The 19,142-nt window shown below is 38.0% G+C and overlaps 1 protein-coding gene across 8 annotated transcripts in view; it reads right to left on the bottom strand.

Moving 5' to 3' along the window:
• ATRX (ATRX chromatin remodeler) overlaps positions 1-19,142 on the bottom strand; it is a 207,641-nt gene that overhangs the window by 70,246 nt on the left and 118,253 nt on the right. For all 8 annotated transcript variants that reach the window (XM_027840148.1, XM_027840178.1, XM_027840158.1 and 5 more), the window contains 6 exons: positions 18,982-19,091; positions 17,823-17,969; positions 16,784-16,961; positions 4,234-4,371; positions 2,699-2,874; positions 71-188 (listed from right to left, as the gene is read on the bottom strand). In XM_027840148.1, the coding sequence (XP_027695949.1) occupies positions 71-188; positions 2,699-2,874; positions 4,234-4,371; positions 16,784-16,961; positions 17,823-17,969; positions 18,982-19,091 (867 nt within the window). The remainder of the gene's footprint in view (positions 1-70; positions 189-2,698; positions 2,875-4,233; positions 4,372-16,783; positions 16,962-17,822; positions 17,970-18,981; positions 19,092-19,142) is intronic.

The raw sequence follows: 19,142 nt of genomic DNA on the forward strand, positions 1-19,142 counted from the left end.
CAAAATATACAAAATAATTGGCATTTTGAAATTTCAGAAACATTTTGACTTTGTGTTAATTTTCACTTACCCGTTAAGTGATCTAGGTAGTACTGATAGAGTTTGCACTGAATAGGTGTCATTCTTACAGCTAAAACATACTCATGCTTTGGTGGCAGGAACTTTGTTAGGGCTGTATAATCTTTTCTCTGTAATAAGAAAAAGTCAGTAAAGAAATGATTCAATGAAAGTAAGTCACTAGTAGTGACAAGCTGATCTCACAGCAAGAAGTCTGCAGATAAACCTGCCAAACATACAGGAAAACTCGAGTCAGTTACCCTCTTGTCCCCCGCCCCCCATTGCCTTGAAGATCTTTGGCGTCTTGTCTACCATGATGCTCAGTCCACCGTTTAACTAACTCCTATTCTGCTATAAAATGAAACACCTACATTATGGAAGTCTCATTCAAGCGTACCTTGGAAAGAAATAGCAAAGGAATAACTCAATTGGCCAAAGGTTCCCTCAGGTCTATCAGGTTTTTCCTTAGTGCCTATCCAACAACAGTTTTAACCCTTACTCATAAACTGAGGTAGCTAAATAACGAGTTGATACGGTATTAGGACCATTCATAATGGTCTCCATGAACAAATAAAGCAGCCAAATGGAAGGAAAACAATTCTTCATCTTCCAAGTACAATATAAATTCCTAAGGGCAGTGACTGCTTGTCCTTTGTCTTTGTCTCTCCCATCCCCTCACAGACACAACACAGTGCCTTGCACACAAGGCTTGATAGTTGGTGAATTCTTTTTATTTAAGGTAAACACAATTAATTCAAACCCAACTGATTAAAAATTTATTAGGTCTGCCTTGACCAAAAAGGATAAAAAAAACGTAAAGAAATAAGTAAGATTCAAAGAGATATATTTACCCTACTTAACGAGACTGTTTCATAGCACTCAAAAAGCAACTTAAAACTGTTAATAAACAAATATGTACTAATTACAAAAAATTCTTTTGACTGGAAATAGTGCTTCAGCTATGGCCAACTTTATCATGACAGACTGATGTAAATTGATATAGTGGAATTAAGTCCAGTTAACAAGCTGCTCCTATACTGTATATAGATATTTTTGTTTGTTTGGGATGAGGAACTGTTGTTGGAATATAAAGGCCCTAGAAGCTCTGTTGCATGATTAAAGCAACACTGGAAGACTCTTAGGTTTGGACTTCAAAAACTAATCAAATTTTTGTTGTTGTTGTTGTTGTACTAGTTGTTCTTTTTTTAGGAACATCTTAAGTCAAGCCTAACTTAGATGAGTCTTTCCAAATTAGTGAGATTTTATAGAACCAGATGATTAACAACAGTAGGCAAGGCAATTTCCCAACTATAAAAAAAGCTGTAATCTCTCTCATACTACACTCTATTCTCTAAATCTATTTTCCCAAGCATTTCTTCCATTAAAGCCTAAGAACATAAAAGAAATTTATTTAATCAACACAACACCAGGGATTCACCAATTAAATTCTAGTTTATAAAATCATTCTCTTTCTTCCTCTCTCTCTCTGTTTGGTTTCACTGGTATAGGGACTTTCTGGTGAGGAAATTCCTTCCACCAATGCAATTCTGTAACTTAGATGTCGGGAACACACGGGGGTGGGTGGTGGGATTAAGTGACTTGCCCAGAGGCAGAGCACCAGAATGTGTCAGAAACAGGACATGAGACCAGGCCTTCCTGATGCTGAGGCCAGCCATCTATTAACATTGTTAGAATACCTCATACACCCAGGCAAAATGAACATCAACACACTCCTTACTCAACTCTACCTTTGAAGTTAGCTCTGATTCCATTTCTTACAGGCTTGTTCTCCCCAGTTGCTAGTACTTTCCCCTCCTATATTACCTTTCATCTACTCTGTATATACCTTGTGCATAAATGTTGTCTTCCCCATTAAAACATGAGTTCCGTGAGGGTAGGGACTATTTTTGCCTTTCTTTATATCTGTAGTATTTAGCACAAAGTAAGAGCTTAATAAATGCTTGCTGCCTAAATGTTTCATACAACAGTTATCTAATTTTTAATTCCTAAAGGAAAAATATTCTAATCCTATTTTCTAAATGCCATAAATATGTTCAAATGGAACATTTAAGTGTAGAATATCAGATCTTTTTTTTTTTTAAATACAGATTTAAGAAAATTAGTATTAACAAATAATTGAACTCATAAGGTCAAAAGAGAGACAGCTTGGCATCATGCACAGAATGCTAGCCTTGGAGTCGGGAAGGTCACAATTCAAGTCCCACGTCTTCACACATACTGGTTGTGTGATCCTGAACAATTAACTTGACCCTATAGCTCCCCCAGACAGCAACATTCTAAGACTCTAGGTTAGAGGTGAGTTGCTAATCTGCATAGATATAAGTAGTTTCAATACCAAGAATTGCCCACGCCAGTGAATCCCGAGGTTAGTACTAGGCAACCCTGACCTTCCCAACCCACCGTCCCCCCTCCAAAAAAGAAACGTTAAAGAAATGTAGAATTCAAGTACCATAAAAGTTTGAAAAGATGGGGGTAAAACAGATGTAAATGTAAGCTACATAGCACAAGAAAAGGTACCAATTAAGCCATATTTCAAGGCATGTGGACTTCATCCACATTTCTGGGTTGTCATTATTTCAAAACAACAATTCTTTTTTACTTTTGTGAAACAAATTTGTACCTGCACACATCCAGCTAACATTTCATAGAGAATGTGGGCCCGCTTTTTCATCACTCTGACATCAACCATGGTAGAGTCTGCGCACTGACCATTCTGGATTGGATTTATGAATCGATTCCTGAATTCTTTAATAGACCCAAGCAAATTCTCCTTGATAAAGTTAACCATGCAGTGATCTAAGAGAAAAAAGAGTAGCTTTATTTATTAACAATATCTGTCCCTCAAAGGGTTAAAAGTTCCCAGAAACAATTCTCTAATAAAGTACTTCTTTTTGTGGACAAACATTTGCTACAAATCTAACACAGCCTAGGCAGCCTGAGGAATCTCGTGACAAAGATAACCACGATAAATACTCGTCACAAGTTACAGTAATAACAGAGCTTATAACACGGGTATTTCATCCTAAGTCATTACTCTTTACAACTCAGATATGGGGTGTGATATGACAGGCATCTATAACTCCAAGATTTTCCTCAGCAGTGTGGCAACTTTCACTGAAAGCACCAATCTTTAATCAAATAAATGAAATCTGATAATATGCTACTTTATACATGTATGTTAACTGACTATAAAATGGGAAATCAACATGGATAAAGGGATAAAATAAATCAAAAACTTAAACAATGACCAATATCAGAATAAAATATGAAGTAAAGATGATATAAATAAAAGTGAAATGAAATCAACAAGTTATTCCCAAGGGAGAAAAGACTGAAATGATGCTGTATCAACAGAGGGGACTATTCTCCTATCATTACTCCTCAGGATGATTTCTTGTTCCCTCTTCACTGCCATTACTTCCAGCAGGTAAAAACGGAGGAGCAGTCTCTCTCATTAAAGCCCACGACCCCAATTAAATCACCACCTCTCTCCCAAACCTGAGCTCACCAGCTCCAGCTTCACGGGTGACGTGACCGTCTTCTAGTTTGTTTGCTTCAGCCCAGCCCCCATGCACAGTTTGGGCACATTCTTTTAAGGTTTAATTGTACAAGGGAATTTGTGGAGGACCAGCAGTCTCTCCTCTGCTCTCTACGGACACAGATACATGTAGAGATAGAGAGCCACACACACATAGACAGTAGGAGCTTAGGTGATTTACCCTCCTAAAACCACTTGATCTTCCTAAATCACACGTGGATTTAAGCAGTAGCTTTCGTATATATGCATGCAGACATACAATTGAGGAATATTAGTGGAGTTTTCAGGTGATTAAATCAGGTTAAAGTAGTCACTACAAAAGCTCAAGCTTACAAATCAACATTTTGTCAACTACATTAAATTCCACATTTCTTTTTTAAAAGACATAATTTCCAACATTACTAAATTCACAATCACTCGCTTAGGGAGGTGGGGTATTCTTTCATATGAAAATGAGATGGACCAATGTAAAAGTCATGGAATAATCTAAGTAAGAAAAGAAAGGAAGAAAGGAGAATCATAGCTAACAAGGAGGTTCACAGACAAGAAAAATAAAAATGGGTCCAGGCCATGCCCATGTTCTAAGTCATCTAGGTATAGAAGAAAGATTTACTTACACTCTATTAGGTTATTCTGTAAGGGTGTTCCTGTTAAAATAATCCTCCTTCTTGAACGTATAGAATTCATGGCTTTTGAAACGGCAGAGGCTTCATTTTTCAATATGTGGCCTTCATCACAAACAACAAAGTCTGGACCTAAGAGAAAATGTGTCGATAATCATCACTTAGTTAATAAACAAGATACATACGCTATGATGCTGCAAAAATGTAAATCGTTTAAAAAAATCCTTTTACAATGCTGGTGTAAGGGATAAAACACAACTACTTTATAAAGTAACCATATTAATATCACATCCAATTTCTATGATGACTTACAGGGTGGAAGAACAGGGAGGTGCTTTCAGTAGAATTACACTGAAACACTTGTAATAAAAAGTGGTATCATTAGAGATAAGTAAAAAGGCTGAGGAATATAAGCAGACACCAGAGTGGTAAAAAGCAAGCTAGGTTTTTTTAAAATTTACATACAATCTGTAAAGATAAATTATTCTTTAAAAATGAAAAACTTATGGTCTGCCCAGGGTTAGACAACTAGTAAATGGGTCAGAGGCAGGCCCTGACCCCAGGGCTTGCTCCCTGCACATTACACAAAGCTGTGTCATTCATTAATATCCTCTTTTTGGGGGGGGGGGGAGATTGGGGTTAAGTGACTTGCTCAGGATCACACAGTTAAGTAAGTGTCTGAGGCTGAATTTGAACACAGGTCCTACTGACTGACTCCAGGGCCAGAACTCTACCCACTGCCCCAATACTTTTTTTTTAAAAGGCAATTGGGGTTAAGTGACTTGCCCAGGGTCACATAGCTAGTAAGTGTCAAGTATTTGGTCTGAGGCTGGATTTGAACTCAGGTCCTCCTGACTTCAGGGCCGGTGCTCTATCCACTGCGCCACCTAGCTGCCCCTCAATACCTTCTTTCTAATACCAATGATTCTCAGGGGTAGAAGTAAACCAATCAAGAAATCTGTTTGCTTATGGATTTCATGAAGAAAATCTTACCATTAAACTGGCATAAGGCAGGTCTCTAATAAATACTTTCTGGCTGACAGCAGGTGGTTGTGGCTTTAGTAGCTTATTTAATTGTATTTTTAAATCCTCCAAATTTAAAGTAATAGAGATTAAAAAATTCTAAAATACTTATTAAGCTTCTTTGATTAATTATGCCTATTTTTAAAAGTGTAACTATATTTTGGGGGTTTGCTTGTTGTTGTTTTTTCAAAATACCAAGTATAGCAATATCTACAGTTTTAGTAATGGTAGTTTTCTGCTTACTCTGTAGCCTGGAAAAAACACCCTCTGAATATCCATAATAAAAGCTGCTGAAATGGAAAAAAAATTCATCTCCCAATAATATCTAACGTCCCTCTTTCTATTTGGTAAATTTCTATTTGGTAAATAAAGTAATCAAATCTTCATTCAGTTTTTTAATGTAGCTGTAAAATTAATATAAATATAAAAAGAAATAGCTGTTTTACCTTTTAAAAAATCAAACCTTCATTTTTCTGAGAGTTGGAAGATATAATCAAGCTTATATATAATAATGAGAATAACAATTTAAATAAAATATGTAAGATGGCTGACCAATGGATAAAATCTACTGTTCAATATAAATTCATTCATTTTGTTGGAAATTGTAATTACATTAAAAAGCCAAATTTAAATGAGTTATGTTGCCACCTATTGGTGGAAAGTAAGAAAGACAGCTATGGTTTCTCAGAATATTGCTAATGACGGAAAGAGAAGAACTAAGACCAAAGGATTTAGAACTAAAAAGGAACCTAAGAGCTCATGGAATCCAATCCTCTCATTTTTGGAAAGAAGAAACGGCTCAGTGAAGGTAAATGACTTTGTTCAAGGCCACACAGGCAAAAAGTGACAAATACAGAATTTGAACTCAGGTTCTCTGGCTCCAAATGCAGCGTTTTTACAATTCAGCACGTGTTTTGCTTTAATAGGCAAAAATTTGAAAAATCAAAGGTGTTTATTTAAATGGGATGCTCACATACACATGTGTATATGTATTTCTATATACATATGTACACATATACGAAGATTTTATTTCCTTCATGTATTACATATTATTGAGATTAATCTGCATCAATACATAATTTGAATGGTTTCAAAGTTTCCCAAATTGCATTACAATAAAATTAGAGCTAATTTTTTCCTTAGATGACTCTGTATAAACTGTATGTCTGTTATGTGACAATCAGCCCAGCTAGGTTTATCAATAGAAAGGGGTGGCTATGAGATGATGACCAGCTTCCTAAGCCCTCAAGGGGTTAACAATCACATTAGTGTATGAAGAACCTCTATCACAATGAAATCAAAATCCCTGAAATACTGAAGTAGGAAAGTATTCCTTTGCCATAGAGGTACATGTAAATTAAAAACATATGCTGACAACTTAGAGACACCATAGGACGGGAAAGAAGAAAATGGGAGTCTGATGTGGAAACTTCTTAAACTGCTCACAACTACTCCAGAGCTACTTCCCATAAAATGAGGGAAGGTAAGATGAAAACCAACCAACCATCCTGTTACAGGGGGAAAAAGTCATAAAAGTACTCTCAGCCTAACCTTTAATTAATTCTCCCACCTGCTAGGTAAAGGGAACGTGGGAATGGCACTTAGCTAAACACGAACAATATTATAAATGGATAGTGATGATTCAAAAATACTATAAAAACTGGGGGGGAGGGATTTAATGGTGATATTTTAGTTACAGATGAATAAGAATTTGTATCCTCAAATTATCTGTGCAACTGCCTCCTCCCTTTCTCCCTACCTCTCATCAGAGGCTTTACTTCCTACAAAATCACGAACATAGAAGCCATCTACCTTGAATTGTATGCCACCAAACCCTTTGAAATCACACCTCTATCTCCTCTCTTTCCTAAAGTCAAAGCCTCTGCTTTTGTGCCCTTGACCCCATCAACTTCTGGGGACTTGCCTGGGAAATCGTATCTCCTTCAAGTTCTTAGTATCCAGTGAGCCTTGTTGCCTAGAAACATGCCCTGTCTCCCCATCCTTAATGCTGCCGTCCCCTCAAGTCATCATCCTATAGCTCACCTCTTAAAGCCAAATTTCTTTTAAAAAGGGGGGGTGGTGGAGAAGAAGGGGGGAGGGAGAGAGAGAGACAAGACACACCTTGGGGGGGGTGCCATTTGCTTCTATTGCTTCACCTCCCACTCACTTTTGAAATCCTTGTAATCTGGCTTCTACTTCAACCACAAACCATTATCTCCAGGCTTACCAATGAATTATTAACTGCTAAAACCAATAGCCTTCCATAGGCCCTGGAATCAGGAGGACCTGAGTTCAAATCTGGCCTCAGACACTTACTAGCTGTGTGATCCTGGGCAAATCACTTAACCCTGATTGCCTCCCAAAACTAAAATGAAATAAAATCAATAGCCTTTTCTGAGTCATCCATCTTGCCTTCTCCGTAGTTTTCAACAATGGCCAACTCCCTTCTCTTTTTAGATATTTTTCTCTTCTTCATATTTTTGTGTATTCCTCTTTCCTAGTTCTCCTCCTACCTATCTGCACATTCCTTAGACTCCTTTTCTAGAACATCCCCCAAGTGAGGGTGTACCCTAGTGTTCTGACCTGAACTTTCTATACACATAATCTTGGCAATCTCATCAATTTCCATAGGTTCAATGCAGATGACTCCCAAATACACTTGTTCAGTCATTTCAGCCATGTCTGATTCTTTGTGACCCCATCTCGGGTTTTCATGGCAAAGATACTGGAGTGGTTTGCCATTTCCTTCTCCAGTTCATTTTACAGATAAGGAAACTAAGGCAAACAGAGTGAAGTGACTTGCCCAAGGTCACACAGCTACTAAGTATCTGAGGCCAGATTTGAACTCAGGAAGAGGAATCCTCCTGACTTCAAGCCTGGAATTCTATCCACTGCTACCTAGCTGTCCCCCAAATATACAGGCATCCCTTAACTCTCTTCTGAGCGCCAGACTTGTTATAGTTATCTCAAACTAAAGCCTAAAAAGAGAACCCATTACCTTTTCTCCTAAATTAGCTGAAGCTTCTAACTTTCCTACTTCAGTCTAGGACACCATTTCCCTTTCAAAAACCAGTTTGCAATCTAGTAGCCATCCATGATTCTTCCCTCTTCCACATTTCCCAAATCCATTCAGTGGCTGACACCATCTTACTGCATCTGGCCCCTTCTTTCCACTCACACCATCACCATCTGATTCGAGCCTTCACTACGTCTTGTCTGGACTATTTTAATAGGTTCTTTGCTTCTAGTTTCTCTCCTCTCTAGTGTCTACTCCACAGAGCTGCCAAATTAACATTCTTAGGATACAAGTTTGACCTCATCACTCCCTTATTAAAGAATGTTCAATGGGTTCCTATTGCCTCTTGGATAAAACACAAATGTTTCAGCTTGGCCTTTAAAGCCATCCACCCACTTCCCACCTTCCTGTCTAGATTTCTTTTGTATTAGTCTCCTTAATACACTCTATATTCTAGTCAAACTTGACCTACTTGCTGTTCTCGAAACTCAACATGTCATCTTCTGTCTTTGGGCCTTTTCTTAAAAAACAAACAAACACATACAAAAATAAATTTCTGTTGCTCTTTTCTTTTTACATAACCTCTGAGCCTTATATCCTTTTTTTTAAACCAAATTCTTATTGAAATATTTTGTTCTTACATCAACTCTGAGCCTATTAATAAGCTGCTCCCCATGCCTAGAATGCCCCTCTACCTCGCCTCTATCAAAGTCAATTGAGCTGCCATCTCTTGGCAAAGTCTCTCCTGATCTCCCCCCACCCCTGACCTTGTCTTCACTGCTCTCTCCCCTCCTGAAGTTACTTTGTCTATCCTTTATATGCAGAGCGTGTAGTATTATTCTGGTTTTGCCTTTGTATTCAAAGAGCCTAGCATTATGCTATTATGAATGCGATAAATGTATGTTGAACTGAACTATCAAGTTGAAACTAGAAAAAAACAAAATCACCCTCCAGATTCTGCAGGAGTCTTCCATAACCAGGGAACACAATGCTTTTTATTCCCCTTAAAGGTATAAAGTAATTCTACTTCACTGTCAGATTCAGCCCTCCCACTACTTTATTCCTAAGAATTTGCCAGAAAATTAAAAGTCTGATTCATAAGCTACAGAATTAAATGGCACTTTTATTCTATATAGCCTGAACTTTAGGGGAACAAGGACAAACCAATGATGAGTTCTATCAAGAGTTATCAGCCTAAGTTGATCCTTCATTCTGATACTGTCAGGCTGGTCAATGGAGTTGCCCTAATCTTTTTGTAATATACTCCTTTTCAAAATACTGTTCTGTCTTGTCTGACAGAAGGGTCAATGCCCTTCTTCACTGTTTGAATCTGTCTTTTCCTCACTCTTTCCTTTGAAAATATTTCTCTCTTTCACCTCCTGCCTTCCTTCTGCTTGTCTCTCCAGCTTTTCTCCCATTACTTGCAACATAGCCATTCTCAACTCCTACCCTCCTCTCCACAGAATTCTATCATCTCAATAACTGAGGACCTATTGGATTACTGTCTCGGTTAGGTTTTTCTAACTTCCACCACTTCTTCTAGCATCTAAGGCAGTATGGTCTACAAAGCAGTAACAAGGCAGCGTCACCAAGAGGTCAGCATCCTCAAATCCAGAGATGCCACTAGCAAAGCAAGTGAGTGTGTGTATGAGTGAGTGTGCCAATGAGTGAGTACGCGTATGAGTGAGTGTGCCAATCCTTTTCTGAAACGCTAATACCCTTAGCAGTTGGCTCTACCTCAAGATATTATCACAGCTAACACTTAGAATGGGTACTAGCCAACAGACAGAAAACAAAAGCGAAAGAAGTCTACAGAGAATGCTGGTTTCAGGAAGAAGGGAGAAAACAAGACTAGAAGTGAGAGGGTACCAAAAAATATATTCCAGTGAACTTAAGTGTCTGAAACACTTTTGCATACATAACACTGTAGAGGCACCTGCTACTACCAATGCAAGTTGGGACCTTCTCTGCAGCTTACCATCTGTCAGAAAGCTACCTGCTACACTTGAGAGCTTAAACAACATGTCCAGGATCACCCAGCTAGTATGTGTCAGAGGCAGAAGTGAATTCAAGCCTTCCTCATTCTGAGGCTAGCCCTCCATCCAGTCCAAGGCTGCTTCCCACTCTGATAGGAGAGAGACATTCTCTACTACTTTTATTTTTTAATTTTTCAGGGTGAAAGAGTTTCTCAATGCCTCCAAGGTTCTTAACACCTAGCATTAAACTCAACAAGATGCATTTTTTTTTAACAGCAACCGCAATAACGTGTCCTCTGTTGCTGGGCTTATAACAAGGAGACAAAGTGAACAGGATGAGGCCATTTCATTAGCAATTTAAAAGGTAGAAACAAACTCAGCACCTATTACCACAGCTCCAAGTTAAGATTTTATACTGTGGAAAAATAAGCAAAAGCAAGAAGCAGATTATAAATACATGGTTAACTTTTAAGTGGTTTAAATAAAAACTGTTTAGAAGTTCACTGAGTACATACCAGTGTTTATGAGAGACAGCAAGTTTTAATAATGCCAGTACATCTGTGTCCTACAATGACACAGCTAGGATAATTGCTCCATGCAATTAAAGTTCACAACTTTATGCAACATGATATTACTTAAAGCCTTTTTATTTATACACTATGAAATGATGAAAACCACCACCGGAACTGAGGCTTTAATGTTTATCTTTTTTAAAAAATCTACTGAATTTAGATTAATGCCTGTGTTTTTCCTCATAAGCTCAAATATATTTTAATTATAATATTTCTTAATTTCTCATATTCATTTTGAAAATGAATTCATAGCTGCTATTGCAATATGAAGAATTCTGCCGGTATACAATATTATATTACTGAACGCTGACCACCAATCATGAAACATTTGGGTAATAAAAGTTAGGATGTGAGTTTTCTTCTGAGAAAATCCCCAGTGGGTCAGTTACCACATGATGGTGATTTTTTTCAAGAACCACAGTAACAGTCTAGTACTGGGCTTCTTCACCTTGTTTGTGTCCGGGAACAATTTGGGCTTCTGGGGAAGCCTAGGGGACCACTTCTCAGAATAGGTTTTTTAAATCATCAAAGTAAATGCTACAATTCAGTTAGAGGAGAGAGAAGATAAAGATGTGAGTTTTTTCTTCTCCAAGTTCACATATAACCTTGGGTGGGGTGGGGGATGGGGGTCTCTAGACTCCAGGTTAAGAGATCCAGCCAAACAGTCTGACATTCACTGGGAAAGATGTTTTACTTGTCTGGGACTTGGTTTCTTCATTTGTAAGAGGAAGGGCCAGACTTGGGAGAAGGTACCAAAGGCCTGAGAGCTCATAAAGTTGCCCTCAAAGATCTTTCTACATTGACTTGGGGATGTCTTTTCAGCCCTCAAATTATACTCCTAAGTCACTGACATACACCCAAGAGCTTCTCAAAAATAAATAGGTCATGGGGCAGCTAGGTGGCGCAGTGGTAGAGCACTGGCCCTGAAGTCAGGAGGACCTGAGCTCAAATCCATTCTCAGACACTAACACTTACTAGCTGTGTGACCCTGGGCAAGTCACTTAACCCAAATTGCCTCACCAAAAAAAAAACAAAAACAAAAAAGTAAATAGGTCATATATAAATTCTGCATAAATATCAGTTCTGTGCTGGTGTTACATTAATGAAGCAGAATAATGTGATTAGATACTGGGATATAACCAGCGCTTTGCTTTGACTGGACAGCCTTTGGACTAGAATGTCCTTGTTGAGTTGAAAATGTCTTTTCTCCTTTCTAACCTCCCCCACCTCCAACTCCATCTAAATCCTAAACTCCTTCAGAGCACAATCTACAGGATTGTGCTCCAACTGTCATTAACACAAATCAGCATTTTATCAGGGTCCACAAATACAGAGATATAATTTACAACTTTATAAATGTATTCATTAAGAAGCTTATCAGAGTCAAACTAAAGTTTCACACCAGGAAAATGGAGTTCACACGGACACATCTTAAATATGACTTAAAACCTACTTTTGCCACTTAAAAAAATTAAAACGGCCTCTATAGGTAACAGTTAACCAAGTGCTAGTCAGAGCTGGAAGCCAACATATATAACCCAATTACCACCTGTCACCTTAACTTCCAGCTTTCTTATTCTTTATCAAAAAGTAAACCCTGAATCTATCCATAACACTGAATATCATCAAGTCACTGGTAACTGGCCTTATTATCTTTGAGACATGCTGAAATGCTCGAACACTCAAATAATTGGTGTTTAAACATCATTACAAATTATGATACATTAACCCTCACTGAAAGAAAACTTAGTATCTTAAACATGAAAATGCACCATGCAAAAACTAACCCTATAAACCCTAACTCTATGAATTTCAAAATATTGGGATTACGAACTTTATTTCCAAGGAAACCACTCTCCTTTTTCAACCACAGAAGCTTCATCACTGCAAACCTTTCCTTACAACAACCCAGTGATTTGAGAGGAGAACATATTATTCCAATTTTAAAGAAGATCAATCGTATACCAGTAAATATGAAGTGACTGCTCCAAGGCTGCAAAGCTAATGATCATAAGGGACAATACTCCACATCGGATGTCAAACTCCAAAACCAGGGATCTTTGCACTACACCAGCCTACCTCTCACGAGAACAGAGAGCAAGCTTAATCATTTAATTTAACCCTTTCATCATTTGACAAAAGGAACTAAGGTCAAAAAAAATGATTTGTCCAAGGTCACCAAAAACAGAACCCAGGTCTTGAAACTCCCATTTATAGTATTCTATGCCATACATCTAACTAGAGTAGTTTGCTTCCATTTAATGTGGTCTATTTCCTGCTCTCTTCTACTGATAGTCATTTTCTCCTCCTTTTCCCAATTCTTCCTCCTCAGTAATACTAACCTTTATATGGAATTTAACATATCTCCAAGTGTCTTTATTTTATAAAATTATGTGTCCTGTCTGTAATTTGAGGGGGGGGGGCGAGAGAAGAGTTTACATTTCATATGCTTAAAAAACAGTAACAATCCCAAACCCAACCAAAATTCAAAACAAAATGCCTTATTTCTGAGGGGCCTTGAGCGCTTTTGGGGGGGGCAAGTCCTTTAACCTCTCAATAAACAAGTATTGTCAAATACAAGGATAGATACAAAAAGGCTGCTGAATACCCTCATCGTGGCATTGAAATGAATTAAGGCTAAGCCAGGGGAATGCTGGCAGGGTCTACTGAGTAAGAGGCCCAGAAAGAGCTTTTGGCTCCTATCTGAGGCATAGCCTGCCTATGTACAAAGAAAGAGGCTCACCACAGCAAACTGGGCACTAAATACTGAATCCTTTGGTGATGTCAATTCATGAAACAAAGAAAACTGGACCTTGGTCCTCTAGTACCCTCCCCTTTTGCTTCTGTAGTGACATAAGTCAAATTAAGGGAAAGGGAACCAAGGTGTCAAAAATTACATAGCTGTTAGACCAAATATAACTACTAATTTAGCTGTTGGCACCCTAAATGTGAAATATTTGTTTAAAGGCCAAGAAATTGATATACCACTGGAAGAATGAAAATGTATTAATACTGATATTCTAAGAAAAGAGAAGATATAAAGGAATAGCAACAAAATGGAAGGACAACTCAGTTTGTCTTTACAGAAGAGAATGAAGAAGTTGGCAAAGCTGGTTCCAACACGCAACCACAAAATTTCATGGGATACTTGTTCATATGATCATCTTGCTTTGCAAGATGCAAAGAGAATGCCATGAAGACAACTGTTAAAGGGAATATCCAAACTGCTGAGAAAACAGAAACATTTGAATATTTAAGAATACAATAATGCACTGCTAAGGATGAAACAGACAAATACTACAAAGATTCTGCCATGGTCCACCAAACCAAGTCAACATATAATTTGATGCACAATGACTTCAAAGCAAAAAAAAGCATGAGAAGACAGTGAAGAACACACTGAAAAAGAAGATTCTATGATTTGGGATTAAGAAATCACAGAGGTTGGATAGAGCACCAGCCCTGGAGTCGGGAAGACCTGAGTTCAAGTCTGGCCTCAGACACATAACATTTACTAGCTGTGTGACTCTGGCAAGTCACTTAACCCTAATTGCTTCAACCAAAAAAAAAAAAAAAAAAAAAAAAAAAAAAAACCAAAAACCAAAAACCAAAACCAAAACCAAAAAAAAACAAAAACAAAAACAAAAAACCCCAAAGAGGCCAAAGGCTTATTTGCAACTGACAAGTCTCGTGCCTATTTTAGCCAGAGTATTTCTTTAGAGTGTCGAATGGCATAAAACATCACAAAAAAGTGAAACTGACAGAGAGGAAACTATTGTTCACATCCTTTCTGAATCACCTATCAATACCTTCAACTCTGTTAGGGACAAATGTCAATTCAATATCCAAGTGAAAGAGAAGGATTAAGATAAGAACTGCAATGACAATAGCTCTAAACTAATCTATAAGGCCGGATTGTGGACTCTGAAAAATTGGATATGGAAGACACTGACTCCGATTGTCATCATTTCTTAGAGAGGATCAACAGAGAGAAAGCTGTCACCAAGATTCAAGGAAACCAAAAGAGCCTACAGCTAGTTAAACACATGGTTTCCTAGCCGAAGTGGAAAGCAATACCAGCTTAGAGAACCACCTAATCAGCAGAACATCATGGAAGGTGATGAATGGTATAGCCTTAGAAAATAACAAAAAGCAGCAGAGGGGAAAATGGGTGACAAGAAAAGCTTACATGAGCTAGATCATGCCAGTTCCATTTGAAGATGAAAATGGAAGAAGGAATAGGTGCAAAATCAAAATTAAAAAAAAAAAGGGGGGGAGAACAATAGATGCAAAACCAAATAGATCTGCCAAGCTTTCTATAATAAGCCTGTCTTGTCCTTGATTGAAGTATTACCAAGCAAGACTCTGTGTGTCTTAAGAAGGAGTGCAAATGGCACTTGGACAGCAAGACACATGCAAAAGCAACTTTATAAGCATAGAAAAAGTGATGACTTCAAGATAACCCATAAAGAAGAGGTATTAAAAGAAATGCGGGGGGGAGAGAAGAGAGAACAACCTGGACTATAATATCATCAACAAAAAGGCAACTAAGGAGACATCAGTACCTATTTGACCCAGATGCCTACTTTCTTAGCTCAAAAAAAAAAATTATGAGAATGGTCTACTTAGTTATCAAGAGTATACGAAAAAGGAAAATGCAGGCTTTTGCAGAAAATTCTCTATAGCAGAGCATGCCATCATAGTCAAGGAAAGGACTGAAAGTAGTGTTTCTCAAAGTGGGGTCCTTGAGACCCTATCAGGGAGGCCATGAAGTCAAAATTTACTTCATAATAATATTAAGACATTTTAATTTCTAATACAGTGGATATCAACAGAAAAAACCCACACAAACAAAAGTGTTCTCACTCTCTCTCTCTTTTTTGGGGGGTGGGGTGGGGTGTGTGTTCCTTCAATAATTTCTAAAAGTGTTAAAGAATCCTAAGACCAAAAACGTTTCAGAACTATTGGAACAGAGAATATAATAAGAACCTATTGTATCTATTATGAGTTGATACCACAGACTCATTGCAATCTTCAATTGTACACCTGGTGCCATATTTTCTGAAGCCCCAAAGCAAGACACATAATTGGCCAAAGGATATTCCTTTCGCACAGTCTTTTAAAAACGTTTTCCCTTAAAATTACGTCTATTTTGGAAAGAAGGGTTTGCTGGAAGCAATGTAAATAAGACATGGCTCCTGCATTTCAAGGAGTTTGTTACATTCTAGAATGGAAGTTAAGTCATGGAGACAAAGAGATAATATATGTGAGAATGTGGTGTCCTAAGAGTAATATGAACAAAGTACACTTAAGGAGTTCAGAACACTTTCCATATGGGGACCAGGAAATGTTCTGGCAAGAAGAAGCAGTAACTGAGCTGAGCGCTTAGAACTATTTAGTAAGGTCCAATGGCATGAGAAGGCTTTCTAGGTCAAAAGTACACAGTAAAGGCACAAACGTATGAGAAAAAACTGGAGGGCCTCTGCAAGAGTGCCTGGCAAAGGAATATGGCCTTTGTCCTGTAGCTTAATCACAAGGGCGAGTCACTGTTAAGGTTTCTGAGAACAGAGAAAAAAGTGTCACCTTAGAAAGAACAATCTGAGAGTGGTATGCTGGGTCATCAGATCACAGATTTACAGGTGTAAGAGAGCTGAGAGTTCATCTATCTAGTCGCCACACTCATTTTCCAGATGAGGAAAATTAGGTGCAGCAGAGCAGAGAAGTGACTTGCTCAATACTACACAGGCACAAAGTGGCAGAGGCAGGATGTGACCCCAGATTCTCATCCAGCCCATCCAATGTGTCTCTGTACCATGCCGCCAGCAAGTATAGACTGAGGGGGAAGCATAACTGAAGAGTAGGAGACCAGTGAGTCGAACATGAAAATAATAGATTATATATTCAAAAATACAAAAATAAAACTTGCTTCTTTATCTCAACACAGGTAAATAGCTTACCTGGGTCAACAAGAGCTTTGTTAAATATTTCTTTTAGTTTCCTACTCTTGACGTTTCTTCCTTGAGCAAGATTTCGATACATCTCATAGCCGATAATCATGACACCCCCATCTTCCTGCCACCTTTGCAGCATGTAGCTTCTCTCCTGAGGGCGTTTCACAGTTGCTAATTCTGAGACCTTCCATGGGAGTGAAGGAGGAGGGGGACAAAACGGATTTTTAAAAAGATATTTTTCATAATAAATGAAAAAAAAATTTTCATTGCAACATCCCATAACTTTTAAGTTACAGCACTATAAATGGTCATTTCTTTTCAATAGCCTTCACCTGCACAACTGACAAACACCAGCTCCTACTGACAACCTCCTCTGCTGGATATTCTCTCCTCATTCTTAAGCCTGTCTTATCACACCCAGTTCTTTCACTGGTTCATTACCTCCCAAGATTCTGCACTAAGCCTTCTCACCTCTCTTTGCTTTCTTCACCTTGGTTATCTGCTCTACTCAGTGGTTTGAAATGTCAACTCTACTGAAATGTCAACTCTACAGATTTCTCCCAAATCTATCTCTATCCCCATTTTCTTCTTTGAAAGTATTCACACAAGTACATCAATTTCACTCATCACCTTCCCTTCTACCTCTGCTCCTCCATCTCAATTTCCATATTTCCTTACTGTGTCAGGCTCCTAGTCACATGTACTCAAAATTTCAGTCATTTTGGATTCTTTACTCATACTAAAATCCATACAGATGCTAATCTTGTAAGTTTTACCTATTCATCATCTCCTGTTATTCTTTCTTCTCTATTCACAATACTACTTCTCCCTCTCCACCCTGCTGCCCCAGTATCGCTCCTATAAATAACTGTAAGATAACATAAATAGCATTTTTTTGGGGGGGGGAGGGTATGGAGTGATATGGTCATCTTTTGGAAGAGAAATGAGGAAGGAAGGTCAGAGAAGAGGCCATCTAGTCCAACCCAACAATGAATCATGAATACCACCTACAGTAACCATAATCGCAAATTGTGATAAAATGTACCTCAAGCTTCTCCTCATCGTCTAATCCATCTTGCCACTTTTCAAATTCATTCATCCAGTTCAAAGCAGTGTTAAGGGGACATACCACCAGAGCTGTACTAAAATCCAATTTGTCACACAACAAAACTGTATGAAGAAAACTCACCACCTACAAAGGAAAACATTTACAATATTTCTTTAAATTCACAAAAATTATTAGAAATCAATACTGTTGAAAATCCTTATTTTTTTTCCTTAAGCAGTCAAAAAGGTGTTAAGACATGGAATAATAACTCAATTTGTATGGCAGTCTACAATTTTAAAGCATAAATCAGAAACACAATGATTCTTAAGGGAGATGAGGTAGCAAACAATTTCTTCACTGGAAAAGATTACCAATAAATATCATGGCAGGAACAGGGAGTGGTAAGCATACAACCTATCATCCCTTCCAAATACACGATGAGAGTCAAAGAGCTACACCTCTGTAATCGCAGAACGTTGCTGCACAATTATATGGGATCCCAATAACTATTCATAAAGGAACAAGATTTCCCCCAGCTAACATCATTAAAGGGTTCTGTGAAAACTACAACATGGTAGGCTCTCATAGGGGGCATTTAGTTCCATAGGACAATGGAACGATAATGTAATTACAAGCACACTAACAAAAGCTTGAGTTGTCACTGGCTATCTGCTCTCAACCTGAAGAGGTTTTCCACAGTTTTCATAGAGGAAGAGGATTTGGGTAATACTGTATTAAAGATATGATTAAAGGATAGTGATCAGGGCAATGTTATGCATAGTATGCCTGTAATGCAGTACTTATCCATTTTTAGAAATGCCCTATGGAGGCTATGAATACATGTGTGCTTACTTCATTTTTGTAATAAAACACACACACACACACACACACACACACACACACACACGGGTAATGAGAGTTATCGATTCTAGAATATTTGAAATAAGTACGCTGTGTATCTATTTTTTTGCAGGACCAAAAATGCTGAAGTACTGATTGAGTTCTAATGACTATGTAAGCATGTGCATGTATGTCTACATATACATATGCATGTGTATATAGATTCAATTGCATATTTATCTTTCAAAACTAAAAACATTACAGATTATCATCTTCACAAGTGCCCACTTAGCCCTTCATATTTGTTACCTCCTACCTGTAATGTCTTTCCCAGACCCATGCAGTGGGCAAGAATGCATCCTGAACCTGCAGATTTCTTGGTTTTACTCACAGATTCACAACAGCAATCCCACATGAACTGAACACCTAAATAAAACATTTTAAAATAGAAAGCTCAGCATATGACTGCTTCAAGAG

The sequence above is a fragment of the Vombatus ursinus genome, unplaced genomic scaffold (assembly GCF_900497805.2).
Source record: "Vombatus ursinus unplaced genomic scaffold, bare-nosed wombat genome assembly UNPS02004691.1, whole genome shotgun sequence".
Classification (NCBI taxonomy): domain Eukaryota; kingdom Metazoa; phylum Chordata; class Mammalia; order Diprotodontia; family Vombatidae; genus Vombatus; species Vombatus ursinus.